Source organism: Ovis canadensis, chromosome X (genome assembly GCF_042477335.2).
Source record: "Ovis canadensis isolate MfBH-ARS-UI-01 breed Bighorn chromosome X, ARS-UI_OviCan_v2, whole genome shotgun sequence".
NCBI classification, from domain to species: domain Eukaryota; kingdom Metazoa; phylum Chordata; class Mammalia; order Artiodactyla; family Bovidae; genus Ovis; species Ovis canadensis.
In genome coordinates, this window is record NC_091727.1 from 7,016,594 (window position 1) to 7,033,754 (window position 17,161).

General features: G+C 51.8%; 1 protein-coding gene across 5 annotated transcripts in view; it reads left to right on the forward strand.

Moving 5' to 3' along the window:
• Positions 1-14,294, forward strand: part of TBL1X (transducin beta like 1 X-linked) — a 243,911-nt gene extending 229,617 nt beyond the window's left edge. For all 5 annotated transcript variants that reach the window (XM_070289705.1, XM_070289708.1, XM_070289707.1 and 2 more), the window contains 6 exons: positions 4,669-4,790; positions 7,331-7,405; positions 7,889-8,016; positions 10,818-10,983; positions 12,633-12,734; positions 13,682-14,294. In XM_070289705.1, coding sequence (XP_070145806.1) covers positions 4,669-4,790; positions 7,331-7,405; positions 7,889-8,016; positions 10,818-10,983; positions 12,633-12,734; positions 13,682-13,708 — 620 coding nt within the window. In that variant the 3' untranslated portion in view covers positions 13,709-14,294. The remainder of the gene's footprint in view (positions 1-4,668; positions 4,791-7,330; positions 7,406-7,888; positions 8,017-10,817; positions 10,984-12,632; positions 12,735-13,681) is intronic.
• Positions 14,295-17,161: the final 2,867 nt, after the last annotated feature.

Here is a 17,161-nt window from a genome sequence, read left to right on the forward strand (position 1 = left end):
TTTATGAAAGGGGTCTGTGTGGGTGTGTGTCTCGTTGTGGAAGGCGTCTGTGTGGATGTGTGTCTCTTTGTGGAAGGGGTCTGTGTGTGGGTTGTGTCTGTGTGTGGGCGTGTGTCTCTCTTTATGAAAGGGGTCTGTGTGTTGGTGGGTGTCTCTCATTGTGGAAGGGGTGTGTGTGGGGGTGGGTGTGTGTGTGTGTACGTGTGTGTCTCTTTGTGGAAGGGGTCTGTGTGTGTGTAGGTGGGTGTGTCTGTGGAAGAGGTCTGTGTGTGGGTGTGTGTCTCTCCTGGAAGGGGTCGTGTGCACATGTGTCTCTCTGTGGAAGGGGTCTGTGTGTGGGTGGGTAGGTGTGTCTGTGGAAGGGGTCTGTGTGTGGGCGTGTGTCTCTCTCTATGGAAGGGGTCTGGGTGGGTTGTGTCTGTGTGTGGGCGTGTGTCTGTCTTTGTGGAAGGGGTGGGGTGGGTTGTGTCTGTGTGTCTAGGGCCCCTCTCCCCAGGCCCTGACAACCCAGTCTCCCAATCTCCATGATTTGATCCGTGCGTGTCACGGCCGTCTGTGCCATAGACGGAGCAGACCGTGGCAGGTGAGCCTGGTGGCTTTCTGTCAGGTTTGATGTGAGCCCCCTTTGGGATTGCAACCTCATGACAGAGGCTAAGACCATCTCGAGGTTTGTTGTAGGGAAGGGACTCAGTGATGGGGCAGAAGCTTGCCAGGGTTCTGATTCTTGGTGCTGAGCACCAGTGTGCTCATGTGATGGGGGAGATGTCTGTAACACAGGCAGCTCTGGCTTCTGATTTCTTCTGAGAGGAATATGCCCATAACTTTCCTGTACCAGTTTTCATCTTGAGGACTCTGTATTGAGTCTTTCAGCAGGGTGTAAATTTTCCCCAGAGCATTGCCAAGGTCCCAGGCTTTCTATCCCGTGGACCACGTGTCTCTTCTGCCCTCAGGGAGCTTCTCACCTGGGGTGATGCTGCCCACGGGGTCGACCCGTAGCCCGTTGCTGGGTTGCCTCTGGGTGGTATTTGCTGTTTGTCTATAGCATGAAGCAGTGTGGTAGACACTGTCCAAGATGGAAGACAAGGGAGCGTGCTTTTGTACAAGCTGCAGGGACAGCCGTCCCTCAGTGTGTGATGCGTTGAAAATCAGCAGTTGCCTTGCCTCTCCAGAGGTGCTCCCCATGAAGGCCTGGTGGGGGTGCCCTCGGTCAGCAAGAAGCATTAGGCCTCAGAGCTTAACAGTGTTGTACCACATTCAGCAATGGGAAAGAACAGGTTAAAAACAAGTGCAGGAGCTTCCCTGGTGGCTCAGACAGTAAAGAATCTGTTTGTGATACAGGAGACCCAGGTTCAGTCCCTGGGTCAGGAAGATCCCCTGGAGGAGGGCATGGCACCCCACTCGTTTTTTTTGATAGACTGTGGATAATACTGCCCGAGCCACAAGGGTCAAATTGTGGCTCAGACAGGACCTGACTGGGGGCTCAGATGGTAAAGAATCTGCGTGTGATGTAAGAGACCCAGGTTTGATGCCTGGGTTGGGAAGAATCCCCTGGAGAAGGAAATGGCAACCCGCTCCAGTGTTCCTGCCTGGAGAACCCCATGGACAGAGGAGCCTGGCGGGCTATTATAGTCCATGGAGTCGCAAAGAGTCAGACACAACTGAGTGACTCATAAGGTGGGTAGTACCCAAAGGCTTGGATAGGTCTCAAGGGGCTTCTGCAGTTTGGAAAATAAAATAAATAAAGTCAGACTGCAAAGATCACATCCTGGGTGAGATAGCATTTATATCTCAGTCCAGGGAGGGGATGGTGGGCCAGTAACATGGCCCAAGGGAGGTCCTGGTGGTGTTGGGACACACTTGTGGCTCTTGACCGCAGTGGTGGTTACATGGATCGGCTCTCGAGATCAAACCCTATGACCCACACAGCCGAGTCTGGACCCATTCACCTTCCAAGTCCGGCCCTGTACTGTAGGGCCGTGGCATGCAACCACTGGGTGACGGATTCAAGGTAGAGCCTTCCTGTAACACCTCTGCACCTTCCCGGGATTCTGTTTGTTGTTATCATTCAGTTGCTCAGTCGTGTTCAACTCTTTGCCACCCCACAGACTGCAGGACGCCAGGCTTCCCTGTCCTGCACCATCTCCCGGAGTTTGCTCATACCCATGCCCATCGAGTCAGTGATGCCATCCAACCATCGTATCCTCTTGTCATCCCCTTCTCCTCCCGCCTTCAATCATTCCCAGCATCAGGGTCTTTTCCAGTGAGTCAGTCCTTCCCATCAGGTGACTTTCATCACAAGTATTGCAGCTTCAGCATCAGTCCTTCCAATAAATATTCCAGGTTGATTCCCTTTAGGATGGACTGGTTGGATCTCCTGGCTGTCCAGAGGACTCTCAAGAGTCTTCTCCAGCACCACAGTTCCAAAGCATCCATTCGATAACCTTTTCTCAATTAAAAGTTAAAAGGACAAAAGCAAAGTGAAGCCCGACTGTACCTAGAGCGGTGCTGATCGTCAAATGTCATTGGCCAAGTGTGCGCAAGTCACCCCCTAGAACCGCTGAGCCCTGTTATGTGTCCGTCAGCCACACTGGATCGTGACTGATCGGGGGAGGGCAGGGTCCCAGCTGCACAGTGGACGCAGACCAGCAACCCAGCGTCCTCTGTTTAGATGGCCGGGGCTCAGCACACGTTAGTTTTTATGGCCAGGTGCCGCTAACCATCCCTGGAACCGCGTGCCAGATTGTCACCCTTCCAGGCGTGTTAACTGCACGCCCGAAGGCAGAGGGAAATCTGTGACTTGGCTCGTGTGTGGTGTTATAAACAAGAGCCGCTGCGGGCTTTGCTTCCACGCTCCCTGGATCGTCCTGCTGACCAAGTGGGTCCGGCTCCTTCCTTCCACTGGGCGCGTGTGGCAAATTTAGCAGCAGCTGTGGACCTGTGCTGAACCCCCCTTCGTGGGTTCTTGAGGAAGCCAGCGCTGCCGCTACGTGAAACCCTCCCACGCAGGCTCTGTGAGGGGTTGGTGCTAAGACGTAGAAGCTGATGGGATCCGTCTTGCAGTTCTGGAAGGCAGGAGGGTGGACAGGGTGCACCTCTGGTTTGAAGGTTAAGAACAGGGGCTTCCCTGGCGGTCCGGCGATTAACAGTCTGCCTTTGCAAGGCAGGGGACTTGGGTTCGATCCCCGACCAGGGAACATACCCTGTGCCGAGGAGCAAGTAAACGCATGCCCTTCAACTACGGAGTCTGTGCTCGCCGACAAGAGAAGCCGCCTCAGTGAGAAGCCCACACACCTCAGCTAGAGACCACACACACACAGCAGCCAAGACCCAGCACAGCCAGAAATTGTTCAGTCGCTCAGTCGTCTCCGACTCTTTGTGACCCCATGGACCGTAGCATGCCGGGCCTCCCTGTCCATCACCAACTCCCGGAGTTTGCTCAAACTCATGTCCATTGAGTTGGTGATGCCATCCAGCCATCTCATCCTCTGCCATCCCCTTCTCCTCCTGCCTTCAATCTTTCCCAACATCAGGGTCTTTCCCAATGAGTCGGCTCTTTGCATCAGGTGGCCAAAGTATAAATTTAAAAAATTAATAAACATATGTTGAAGGCTAAGGATGGGAGGGGGTCTTCCAATTTGTCATATCCTGGGTGAGCTGGAGTCTTGTCCCACTTCAGTGCTGACTTATGTGTAAGAAACATGTGAGACAAGGTTAGGTATTGATCAGTTGAGGAAGATCTGAGCAGAGGCTTGCAGGACTTAACCCTCCTTTTCCGTAGAAGCAGGGACGTGGGTACTGAGTCGTCTCCTGGGGACAATGGCAGAAGGGAAGCAAGCCGTCACATCCCCCAAACCTTCATGGAGGTCTTCAAGCCAGCGGCCCCTGAGAAAGGCCCAGGACCTAGAGACGGTGTCCATCCTAAGGCCACACGTCTCCCCTCAGATATTCTTGTCAACTCAGCATCTTGAAGTTGTAGAATGCAGTAACGGGTTGTGGGGCAATTCTTTCAACCCTGATAACCTTGAACGAGGGGCTTCGCTGGTGGCTCAGATAGTAAAGAACCTGCCTGCAGTGCAGAAGACCTGGGCTCCATCCCTGGATCAGGGAAGATTCCCTGGAGAAGGGGATAGCAACCCACCCCAGTATTCGTGCCTGGAGAATCCCATGGACAGAGAAGCCTGGCGAGCTACGGTCCACAGGGTCCCAAAGAGTCAGATATAACTGAGCGAGAGACACACACACGTTGAACATAGGCTGTGAAGTGTGTGCTCTCTGCCTTCCCCACCAAAAAAAAAATCCATCACCCAGCCCGGTGATGTCCCTGGGAGCAGCAGGGTGCTTCTCCCCTACCGTCTCACCTGCACCAGGGGAGTGAGTTGCTGTGTTCAGGGCACCCAAAGCATCACTTTGGGATCACTTTGGGTGACACTTTGGTGGGGGTCGGGTCTCTTTCTGGAGCTGTCTGGGTATCCTTGCAGATAGAAACGGCAGACCTCAGGGTCTGTGATGGACCGAGACTGTGCTGGCACTGCGAGTGTTGCTCTATCACACAGTCAGGTTTCTCAACTCTGCTGCTGCTGCCGCCGAGTCAGCTGAGCTCTGTGCACACCTGCTGAATGGCTGTGTCGCCCCGTCTCCCCCTCCCCTCCGCCCTTTGCTTCTCTGCAGCCCCTGCTCTCGACGTGGACTGGCAGAACAACACTACCTTTGCCTCCTGCAGCACGGACATGTGCATTCACGTCTGCAGACTCGGCTGCGACCGTCCCGTCAAAACGTTCCAGGGACACACGGTGAGTGTGAGTCCTGACTGTGGGGCCTTGGGTTCACCAAAGGTGTGTGGGGAGCTGGGAAACCGGCTGGTCTCTGCCTAGGATTAAAAGCCTGCTTACTGTGACTGCCGATTCATTCTCCTACAGCCTCCTCGGGACTATTGTTGCTACCTCTGGTGGTCAGTTATCCACCTGGGTTGGCAGTGGTGTTTTTGTTTGTTGGTTTTTTAATTATCTGGATGAGCCAGGTGTTGGATTTTGCAGGAAAGACACTAAAGTAGGTATTATAAAAATGTCTGAGGACATAACGGGAAAAAAAAGTGAGTAGGAAAATTACTTTTAAAGTAAGCTTTGAAATAACTAACTGCTTTTACACTGGTTTCTAGATAAATTCATTTGGCTTCCTTCTTAGATGTGATTTTGTTTTTGGTTTTTTTCCCCTTGGAGAAATATGGCTGAGGGTGGCTGGTTGTGTAGAGCATATGACTGCACTTTGGATTAAGGAGAAAGAGAAAAATGCCTGAAACCTGCGGTGGTGCTTGGTTATCCAGGGTGAATGCAAGCAGGCTTCTTGCAGAGACGACAGAGCGCTCCTGCCCCCTGCTGGAAGGTTGTGTTACTTCAGTTCAGTTCAGTTAGTTCAGTGGGTCAGTCGTGTCCAACTCTTTGCAACCCCATGGACTGCAGCACACAGGCCTCCCTGTCCATCACCAACTCCTGGAGCTTGCTCAGACTCATGTCCATTGACCCAGTGATGCCATCCAACCATCTCATCCTCTGTCGTCCCCTTTCCTCCTGCCGTCAATCTTTCCCAGCGTCACGGTCTTTTCCAAGGAGTCAGTTCTTTGCAGCGGGTAGCCAAAGTTTTGGAGTTGCAGCTTCAGCATCAGTCCTTCCAATGAATATTCAGGACTGATCTCCCTTAGGATGTACTGATTGGATCTTCTTACAGTCCAAGGGACTCTCAAGAGTTCTCCAACACCACATTTCAAAAGCATCAGTTCTTTGGCACTCAGCTTTCTTAATAGTCCAGCTCTCACACCCATACATGACTACTAGAAGAACCATAGCTTTGACTAGACGGACCTGAGTTGGCAAAACAATGTCTGTGCTTTTGAATATGCTGTCTAGGTTGGTCATAACTTTCCTTCCAAGGCGTAAGTGTCTTTTAATTTCATGGCTGCAGTCACCGTCTGCAGTGGCTTCGGAGCCCAAAAGAATAAAGTTAGCCACTGTGTCCCTATCTATTTGCAATGAAGTGATGGGACCAGATGCCATGATCTTAGTTTTCTGAATGTTGAGCTTTAAGCCAACTTTTTCACTCTCCTCTTTCACTTTCATCAAGAGGCTTTTTAGCTCCTCTTCACTTTCTGCCATAAGGGTGGTGTCATCTGCATATCTGAGGTTATTGATATTTCTTCTGGCAATCTTGATTGCAGCTTGTGCTTCTTCCAGTCCGGCATTCCTCGTGATGTACTCTGCATATACGTTAAATAAGCAGGGGGACAATATCAGCCTTGACGTACTCCTTTCCCTGTTTAGAACCAGTCTGTTGTTCCATGTCCAGTTCTAACTGTTGCTTCCTGACCCGCATACAGATTTCTCCAGAGGCACGTCAGGTGGTCTGGTATTCCCATCTCTAAGAATTTTCCAGAGTGTGTTGTGGTCCACACAGTCAAAGGCTTTGGCATAGTCAATAAAGTAAGAAGTAGATATTTTTCTGGAACTCTTGCTTTTTTGGTGATCCAACATATGTTGGCAATTTGGTCTCTGGTTCCTCTACCTTTTCTAAATCCAGCTTAAACATCTGGAAGTTCCAGTTCACGTACTGTTGAAGCCTGGCTTGGAGAATTTTGAGCATTACTTTATTAGTGTATGAGATGAGTGCAAATGTGTGGTAGTTTGAGCATTCTTTGGCATTGCCTTTCTTTGGGATTGGAATGAAAACTGACCTTTTCCAGTCCTGTGGCCGCTGCTGAGTTTTCCAGATTTGCTGGCATATTGAGTGCAGCATTTTCACAGCATCATCTTTCAGGATTTGAAATAACTCAACTGGAATTCCATCACCTCGACTAGCTTTGTTTGTAGTATGCTTCCTAAAGCCCACTTGACTTTGCATTCCAGAATGTCTGGCTTTAGGTTGGTGATCACACCATCATGATTATCTGGGTGATGAAGATCTTTCTTATACAGTTCTTCTGTGTATTCTTGCCACCTCCTCTTAATATCTTCTGCTTCTGTTAGGACCATACCATTTCTGTCCTTTATTGAACCCATCTTTGCGTGAAATGTTCCCTTGGTATCTAATTTTCTTGAAGAGGTCTCTAGTCTTTCCCATTCTTTTGTTTTCCTCTGTTTCTTTGCACTGATCTCTGAGGAAGGCTTTCTTCTCTCTCCTTGCTATTCTTTGGAACTCAGCATTCAAATTCTGTTACAGGTCCCAAGCTCTTTGCAGTGAGGACAGAGCGCTCCTGCCCCCTGCTGGAAGCTTGTGCTTACTACACCCAGGCCTTCATTTGTTTCTTTCTTTTTTTTTTTTTAAACCTTTTGCTCTCTTGCAGAATGAGGTCAACGCTATCAAATGGGATCCCTCTGGCATGTTGCTAGCCTCCTGCTCTGATGATATGACATTGAAGGTAAGGCTGCAAGGCCGGGCCGTGTGACCCTTGGTGACCCCGGGGGCCTCGTGCTGTGTCTTCAGTCCCAGCGCTCCTCCTGCAGCTGACTGTTGTGTTTGTGAGCCCTCTCGCTGCCTCTGTCGTTTTTTCTCTTTGCAAATGACATGCTGCTTGCCCCAGCAGTGAAGCCCTGTTTATCGGTCGAGGGTCCCGTGGAGCCTCATTCCGTTCCCGAGGCCTTTCTCCCATCCGAGTACTAACTAGACCCGACCCGGCCCTGCCTGGCTTCAGAGATCAGACCAGGGTAGTATGGATCCCCCTGGCCTTTCTGACGGGCGCCCCCTGGTGGTGAGCAGATGCCTCTGCCTGGGAAGCACCTGCCCTTTGTCAGCCACCCACCCTGCTGGACGTCAGCTTCCCAGGGACAGAGAAACCTCTGCAGTGCTTCTCCCGTTGGGAGAATCAGCCTTTGCTCACCATGTTCTCGTTGCATGCCCGTAGATCTGGAGTATGAAGCAGGACACGTGTGTCCACGACCTTCAGGCACACAGCAAAGAGATATACACCATCAAGTGGAGTCCCACCGGGCCGGCCACCAGCAACCCCAACTCCAGCATCATGTTGGCGAGGTAAAGGGCAGACAGCCTGCACCCCAGTCTCGGTTCTCGAAAGCAGCCTTGGTGGCTGAGTTTGCTCTAGCCACGTGGCGGGTAAAAGTCACTCATGTCCCGAAGAGACCAGGAGATGCTGTCAGTGTGGCTTGCAAAGGTGTTTATGCCCTCAGCTGCTAAAGAGTCTGCCTATAATGCTGGAGACTTGGGTTCTATCCCTTTGTTGGGAAGTTCCCCTGGAGATGGGAAAAAGCTACCGCACTCCAGTATTCTGGCCTGGAGGATCCCGTGGACAGAGGAGCCTGGAGGGCTGCAGTCTGTGAGGTCACAAAGAGTTGGACACGAGTGAGTGACTCACATTCAAAGTTACTTAGAAACTAACTAACTCAAAGTAAACGGAGAGACGGCTCACTGTGAAAGGGCCGAGAGATAGAGGTTATCATATGATGGCTAAGTTGAAATAAGGATGCTTTAAACCATGATGCTGGAGGGAGGAATTGCCTACATCCACTCTCCCAGCATTTTGCTTTGGTGAAGGTTTTTATTATGACTGAAAAAAGGAAGCAATTTAGCTTGGATCTCAGGCTTGGTTGGGCTTCCCTGGTAGCCCAGTTGGTAAAGAATCTGCCTGTAACACAGGAGACGTGGTTTGATCCCTGGGTCAGGAAGATCCTCTGGAGAAGGGCAAGGCTACCCACTCCAGTATTCTTGGGCTTCCCTGATGGCTTAGGTGGTAAAGAATCCGCCTGCAGTGTGGGAGACGTGGGTTTGATCCCTGGGTTGGGAAGATCCCCTGGAAAAGCGAAAGGCTACCCACTCCAGTATTCTGGCCTGAAGAATTCCATGAACTGTATAGTCCACGGGGTCGCAAAGAGTTGGACACGACTGAGTGACTTTCAGTTCATTTCACTTCACTTTGGGTTTGGTTTACTTGGCCCAACTCGGAGCTACAGGTGGTGAGAATGTTGAATGGTGATACCAGATCCAGCCTAACCATTCATCCTGGCTGTCCCCAGCTTTTTTGGGACCAGGGACCAGTTTTATGGAAAATCACTTTTCCAAGGTTTAGAGGGTGATTCGAACACACTACATTTATTGTGCCCTTTATTTCTGTTATGATTGCCTCTGCTTCACCTTGGATCATCAGGCATCAGGTCCCAGAGGATGGGGCCCCCAGGTTTATGCAGTAAACCCCCGAAGACACCAGGATCAGATGCAGAGGACTAGTGAGTCAGTGACTCGCCAGAGGGGAGCAGAGCGGTTAGAAGTCCACAGAAGCTCATCACTGAGGCTGCATTCTGTGTTCCAGGTCCTGGTCTGACCTCACGCAGGATACAGTGTGGCACTCCCAGGAGGATATTTTAGTAAGAACCTTGAGGCACACAAGCTAAACAGATTCTAGGAGTGAACGTGGGGTACACTGAGGGTTCTGGAGACGTGATCCCACGAAGGGTCGGTGTGTGTCTGGTCTGGGAAAGACCGGACTTGGGAGAAAGTGGCAGGGTGTTTTTTTCTGCAGAGTTGCAGAGAATGGGGTAGTGGGGAGAATGGGTGGCCCAGCCCTGCTGTAAATGAGGGGGAGCCCCCCTCCCCTTGTCTTTGTCACATAGCAGTGGGATGAACAATCTGTTACTGAAAGTGCCTGACCCAAGGCCATCTCTCAGAAACCACAGAAAGGAATTCCTGCATCAGCTGAAAAGCTGATCCAGAAAACCGTGAGAGCTGTTATCCTCTTATAGCATGCTGTCCTGAAATCCACTTAAAGGTCCAGGAACAGAACGTTATCTTTTTTTGTTTTGTTTTGTTTTGTTTGATGACTTGTAAGGTGCTTTTGAATCACATGGTACCCATGACGGCCGTAAGTGAGCCTTCTAGGTGCCAAGCATAGAGGGAGGGATGTAAGTCCCAGAAGAGGAAGGAAATGCCGGGTGAAACAGGTTTATGGTGGGTGGGCTTCCCAGGTGACCCTAGTGGTAAAGAAGCCGCCTGCCAGTGCTGAAGATGTAAGAGACATCGGTTCGATCCCTGGGTCAGGAAGATCCCCTGGAGGAGAGCACGGCAACCCACTGCAGTATTCTTGCCTGGAGAATCCCATGGACAGAGGAGCCTGGCTGGGCTGCCGTCCATGGGGTCTCAGAGTCAGGCATGAATGGGACAACTTGGCACGCATGCACGCACGCTCTTCTTTCAGATTTAGACGAAACTAAAATTTGCAGCTCCCGGGAGTGTGATTATATATTTGGATGCGATTATATTTTAATTCCTGTGGGATTAAAATTTGTGTTCACTCACTTAGCCATTTCCCTGAATACGGCTCTCGGCTTTATTTTTGGCTTTGTTTTACACTTGGCAGGGATACATGTGTTGTCAGTGGTGGGACCGTTTTAGCAAATGTAGCGAATACGTATCATTTGTGTCTCAGAGAAGTGCAGAAATAAATGAGTGTGGCTGTCAATTTGTTGCCTTGATAACGGCACCCAAAAAGAGAAAGAGATTTATTGTGTGATTTTTTAAAAACGACTTTATCTTAATTGGAAGAGGAATACTTTACGATGTTGGGATGGTTTTTGGCATACCTCAGTATGAATCGGCCACAGGCATACATGTGCCCTCCCTGGACCAAGGCTGTGTGTTCCATGCGTGTTGAGTCACATTCTAGAAGAGAAAGAGGTACCCGCTTAAGGTCTCTGAAATGTAAGGAAAGTCAGTTCCACTGTGATAGCGGCATCCTCGGGAGACCAGCAGGAACCTGCCGACAGCTCTGGTGACCTTTTTTGAACCCATGGGCGTCCGCAGTGACCTTCTCTGTGTCTTTCCAGCGCCTCGTTCGATTCTACTGTCCGACTTTGGGACGTCGAGCGGGGCGTGTGCATCCACACGCTCACCAAGCACCAGGAACCCGTGTACAGCGTGGCCTTCAGCCCCGACGGGAAGTACTTGGCCAGCGGCTCCTTCGACAAGTGTGTGCACATCTGGAACACTCAGGTAAACCCCCTGCATTCCCACTGCCCGGGTCCCTCCCCAGCCCCACACCCAATACAGTCAAGTTCTCAGTGACCCGTGGGCTTCCTTGGTGGTTCAGACGGTAAAGAATCCACCTGCATTGCGGGAGACCCGGGTTCGATCCCTGGGTTGGGAAGATTCTCCTGGAGAAGGGAATGGCAACCCACTCCAGTGTTCTAGCCTGGAGAATCCCATGGACAGAGGATCCTGGCGGGCTACAGTCCGTAGGGTCGCCAAGAGTCGGACCGACTGAGTGACTGACGCTTTGATTTCACTTTCTTGGTGACCCCAGAACCTGAGTTTGCACTCAGGAACACCTTGCCTCGGACACGGACCTAGACACATCCCTGGTTCCCCAGAGGGTCAGAAGCCCACCTAGCGCCATCTGCCCCGGGCTCTTTGTGGATGCTGGGTCGCCCCTGCCAGGGACTTGGGTTATCTTTTTTCTGAGTCCTTGGCAGGAAACCTGGCACCCACTGCCTTCCATTGACAACAGCAGACATTGCGTGTGGTCCCAGGAGGGATGAAATGGCCTTTTATCAATCCGCCACCCCCTTGGTGTGCCCTGAGGCCAGGCAGACACTGATGAACATGCTTTCTCAAGGGAGGTAGTAACGGACGCCATGTTAGCCAGCCTGCGGCCGAGGCTGCAGCCTGCTGAGACCTGGGGCTCCTCCTCTGCGGCCGCCTCACACAGTCGTGCCTTCTTGGCAAACGAGATGCAACAGTGGCCCTAACGTGGAACCAGGCTGACGGCCGCCCATGTGTGTGCTTAGCCGCTCAGTGGTGTCTGACTCTTGCAACCTCATGGACTTATATTACGTAGCCTGCCAGGCTCCTCTGTCCACGGGATTCTCCAGGCAAAAATGGTGGAGTTAAGGTAGCCTTTCCCTTCTCCAGGGGCATCTTCCTGACCCAGGGATCGAACTTGCATCACAGGAGGATGCTTGACTTTCAGAAAAATTGCCATCATTAGCTGGGTTCTGCCGTCAGCAGCTCAGCAAATCATTTTACCCACCCTTTTTTTGTTTGTTTGTTTGTTTGTTTTTAAATCAGAGGATAATTGCTTTTTTTTACAGCTGATTTCTGCTGTACAGCAACGGAATCAGCCATAAGTAAATAAATGTCCCCTCCCTCTTGACCCTCCCTCTCCCGACCCGTCTTCAAGCCTCCAGATAACAGCAGAGCACCGAGCTGAGGCCCCTGTGCTGTACATACACAGCAGCTTCCCGCGTTTTGCATCCTTTTTTCCCCCCACTAAATCATCAAACTCTCTTGAGTCATTCTGAGGCTCCCTTGAACACTCAGTGAGACGGAAGCCTGGTTGAAATAGAAGCACATATCCGATCTTGCTGACTTTCTCCTTCCCCCAGGAGGCATTAGCTCGGCGGAAACCGTAGAGGCTGTCTCTCTTGGTGGGCAGCCGAGGGTCATTTAGGTACCCCCCCGCCCCGACCCTATGGCCGTAGTTCTGAGTCACATGATCCTGCAGCTGCCAGAGCCCCTTTAACTGAAAGTTCTGTTAGCATCTGTGTCTTTGAAAGCTTCTGGGCTGACATCCCCAGGTGGGATGGGACGGGGTGGCCTCACCAGTGTTGTGCCTCTTGAGTGACGACGCCCTTGCCTTGCAGAGCGGAAGTCTCGTCCACAGCTACCGAGGCACCGGGGGCATCTTCGAGGTGTGCTGGAATGCCCGGGGCGACAAAGTGGGCGCCAGTGCGTCAGACGGCTCCGTAAGCAGCACCCTGGGGTTTCCCCAGGCAGGAGAGGGGGGGTGCAGGGAGGAGGGAGGGCTTGGGGAGGGTGGGGTCAAGAACAGTCCAGACCCCTGAGACCCACGTGGGCGTACTCCCAGGGCCGTGATGGGCCTCAGAGACACTTGTTGGTGAAGGAAGCATCTGGTCTGGGCAGTGCTCTGGGAGCAGACGGCTCTTCTCGCTTCCTGAATGATGTGTGTTTTTTTCCCGGCGGAATTGGTGGTTCTCAGCTGCATCGATTACACCCCTGGAGACATTGGAGGTGTCTGGAGGCATTTGGGTTCTTAGTGCTTTTGGGGGGTTGTGGGTGGGGAGATGTTGGCACCTGGTGTGGAATCCAGGGCTGCTACTGGAAGTCTTAGGGTGCTTAGGACCTCCCCCCCACAACAGAGGAGTGACCCCCACATCACAGATGCTGAGGCTGAGCAACTTGGTCCACCCTTGGCTTCAACCTTTGCGCTCCCACCTGGACCCTCTGATGATGAGGGCCCAACTTTCCATTCAGCAGGTCTCCTGGGTCCCAGTAAGCTTGTGCTGGTCCCCTGAGGTGTCTAGCTTTCTGCACTTGGAATTGCCCTGAGATGTAGGGCAGGGTGCTGGCTGGCTGGCTGTCAGCCTGTGCCCCACCGCCCCCCACTAGATGTGTGCTAAGGCTTCAGTTGCCATTTGCTCCACCGTGTAGGGGTCTGGTCTGTGACACCCATTGACGGCCATGGCCTGGGGTTGGTTGCTAATGATGTTTAGACACTCCCCTGTCCGCTAGAGCCGGTCTGATTGAACCCTCTGGACTGTGTGCGAATAAAACTTTATAAACAAGTGGGCGGTGGGCCGGATTTGGTCCACAGGCCACGTGCTGTCCTGAGCTCTTAAGGGCATCTTGTGTTGCCTCTCAAGATAACAGGCGCTTTTCTCTCTCCTTTCAGGTGTGCGTGTTAGATCTGCGAAAGTAAACACACACAGGAAAAGTATTATAGGCATGAGAAGAGAATTCTAGCGGACCAGCAGTGGATGTGTGGGGTCGTAGCACTATTCAGACACAATTCCGTCAGCTCCAAAACAGCACCAGCCTGACCTTAGGGAGTGTCCTTTGAGACCACGTCATCCCTGGCCACAGGAGGCTCTATTTTTTCTTTTTCTTTTTTCATAACCGTCACTGAGAAGTTTAAAATGGAAAACACACACGCAAGTCCTATCAAAGGGGGGGAAAAGGAATGGTTTCCACCCGGAACGTCCAGCCCCGGGGGAGCGCGAAGCCGCCAGCTTGACTCGGCGCATGGCTTGGTTTCCACCCAGAACAGGCTCCGATGATTGAGAGGAACGAAAAAACGGGAAAGCCTGTGCCAAAATGAAGAGAAAAAAAAATGCTGTGATAAACCAAAAGGGGAGGAAAAACTCCTCCCTTCAATGGGTTGGGTTTTTTCCCCCCCCTAAAAATTTGGACACTACAGTTAAAACTCTCACAAGGACGTTCGAAAGACCAGTTTGTATGGATGAAATGGGTACCTTTGTAATCCCAACAGTTTCTATTTTCTAGAACCTTTGTCCCCGTGGTTTTTCTATGGGCTGGAATCCTGTCGTCTTGGTGGGTGGGGTGGAAGGGTGGGGGAGGCGGGCCGGGCCTTGGGTCCAAGGTGGAAACTGTTACTGGGTGTCTTGCTTCTTTGCTGTTGTTTCACCCACCAGAGAGACAGCCCCTCTCTCGGATGTGGTGACAATCTCTGATGACAGCTTTCTCGCCTACATTTTCCACCTCCCCTTCTCCCTCCCCCATCCCCCTCCCCCTCCCTCATAGTCACCTCCCATCTTCCAGTCTCAAGGGCACTTTCCTTGCATAGTAAGTGCTTTATGTAAGAAGGCAGGGCAAGGGGGACTTTTTACAGGAGGGGGAAGAAGAAAAAAAAAGTGACTTATAAGAGAAAGAGCCCGGAGTATTTTTGGAGAAGAAAAAAAAAGATATTTTTTATGTTAAAACAATTTTAAAATCGTAAAATGGCCATTCAGACACGAGAGCTTTGTGTGATTCATATTTAACAACAAGAAAAAAAGAAACCTTTAGGAAGAGACAGGTAGAGGGGTCCCTTCGCTTTGAGCTTGGTGGAAGGCAGTGAGGGGACTCTGGGTGGAGAGCTCTGGGGTCAGCTTTGGGGCTGGTCTGTGCGGCTGGAGAGGAAGACCCCAACCCCTTTTCTGCTCCAGGAAGACCTGGGCGTTTCTTTTTTCCGGTTGCATCAGACCGGAACAGTGGACAAGAGAGTGCCCTCAAACCCAAGAAGCGTTCCCAGAACCAGCATCACTGAAAGGGGGCCGTCGGAACCACCCCACTCCACAACACCAATGCCACCTCGTTTAAGACTAGGGGCCACCCGCGGGGGGACTCCCCTCCAAACCAGGAGCAGCTCGGCCAAGTCCCTCCAGGGCTGACCAACTGGAGGGGCCTCTGGGACCTCACTGGGTCTCACAGTGACACAAGTGATCGGGGAGAGGTTTTCAGTCCTGAGGGTGAATTAACAGAGGTAGGGTGCGTCAGTTCACAGGCCATCTTCACAATTTGCTTCCTCTGGCAGTAGGTCAGGAGAAATTGTCCTTTTTTTTTAAGCAATGAATCTTTTTACTGTTTTTTAAAAAAAAAACCAAAAACCAAAACATGGCTTTGTGTGTCCCTAGGGGAGTTTTCCTTTCCCTTGGATCAGGTGATCTTTGTACTTTTAATGTCATGACCCCATGCCCACCCAGCTTGTAAATTAGCAGCAGGGCCTCTGGGCTTATCCATCTTCCACCTGGGGTGGGGCTGGCAGTGGGTAGGTTGCAGCCCTTTTGTGTTCCAGCAACCGGCCTGGATGGTATTCGGAGATTGGTGGTGTCTGTCCATGCACCAAAAGGCAACAGTAAGGCATGGCTAGGCCTTTGTGCAGAAGCTGGATTGTCCCAGGAGCAGCCCCAAAGCCAGAGTGCATTCATCTCTCTCAGCTCATTATCTCCGTGGATCTGAGAGTTTTTCAAACCCCTCTGATAGCAGAAGACCAAAAGGCACTCTGCACAGGTTGGGCGTGTTCTTCAGGCTCTGCTATATCTAAACGTTTAACCTTTAAGGTCAGTGTTCTATTGGAGTCTCCACTCCCACCTTTGAAGATAGCAGACGCCCTCGGGGGTCCACGGATAATCACTGCTCCCCCCACCCCCCAAAATGATTAAGTTTGAGATGCAGTTTGCAGAGGTCTAGTTGAACACCATCTGGACCCCCGCCCCCGGAGTGAAAACCTGTCGCTGTCCACACAGCATCAGCTGTCCAGGTTCCAGACGCGGTTTACGTTTGATGAGCCAAATGCTGCTGGAGGGTGGTGAAGGTGGGATTTGGTATAAAAGGCTCACGAGAGGATCGCCACGGGGAGGTCGGTATGCAGGGTCTCCCAGGTACTGATGGGGGCCTCCTGGTAAACCTGTACCAGGCTGGAAGTTGCCAGGTTGGAGCCACGGGGGCTGTAAGGCCAAGGACTGGATATTGGGCCTGGCGATGACCTGACGCTGCTGAGGAAGGCAGAACTGCCCATGTACCATCGGGAAGAAGCCCCCGGGGTGGGGACCACGAAGAGGAGGCAGCCGGCGCCCCAGGAAACCATGCCTGCCCTGAGTCACGCCCGCTACACCCTCTGCCAGTGTGCGGTGGGCGCATCGCTCCGTCCCTGCAAGCGGGTCTTAGACGTCGTGTAGGGCGCTTCGCAGTCCTCAGTGCGCAGATGGGACCTTGGTGCTGAAAGCAGAGAGTAACGCGCAGAAAAAACTCCGGAATCGTCCTCCGTGCTGCGGAGCTCGCCCTGTGTGCACGTGCGCACACACGCCTGGTGAAGCGCGTCCGATCCCACTCGACGGCTACAGAACCGCGATGTTCATTCACTTCGTCTTTCTGAAAAGACATCTCGGAGCCAAGTGAAGTGCACTTTGTCGGGAGTAAGGGTCTACTTTGTTCCGTGTTTTTTTTTTCTTTTTTTCTTTTTCTTTTTTTTTTAACCTTTCAGCCCACTTTTTTGTTTTGTTTTGTTTTTCCGATCGTGTTTCCCATCCAATGCAGAGTGTTTCCCTCCCGCCGCTCCCTGAGGTTTGTGAATGTCTGGCTTCTGCGGTTTTTATTGTCTGTGTCAGACGTACAGCCAGATGTCGTTCTGTCCGCATCTTCCAGCTTCTGTTCCATCCACACTGGCCCCCTCCCCCCAACCCCGTTCCGTTCTCTCCACCTATCCCCCACTGCAACCTCCACCCTCACGTGCTCCCAGAAAGAGAATCACCGTGTGTGTGTGTGTGTGTGTGTGAGAGAGAGAGAGAGAGAGCGAGAGAGATGGCTCATTTGTTCCAAGAAAGAATCAACAGACCATATTCGGTTGTCTTGAATAAATTGCTCTATTTTGATA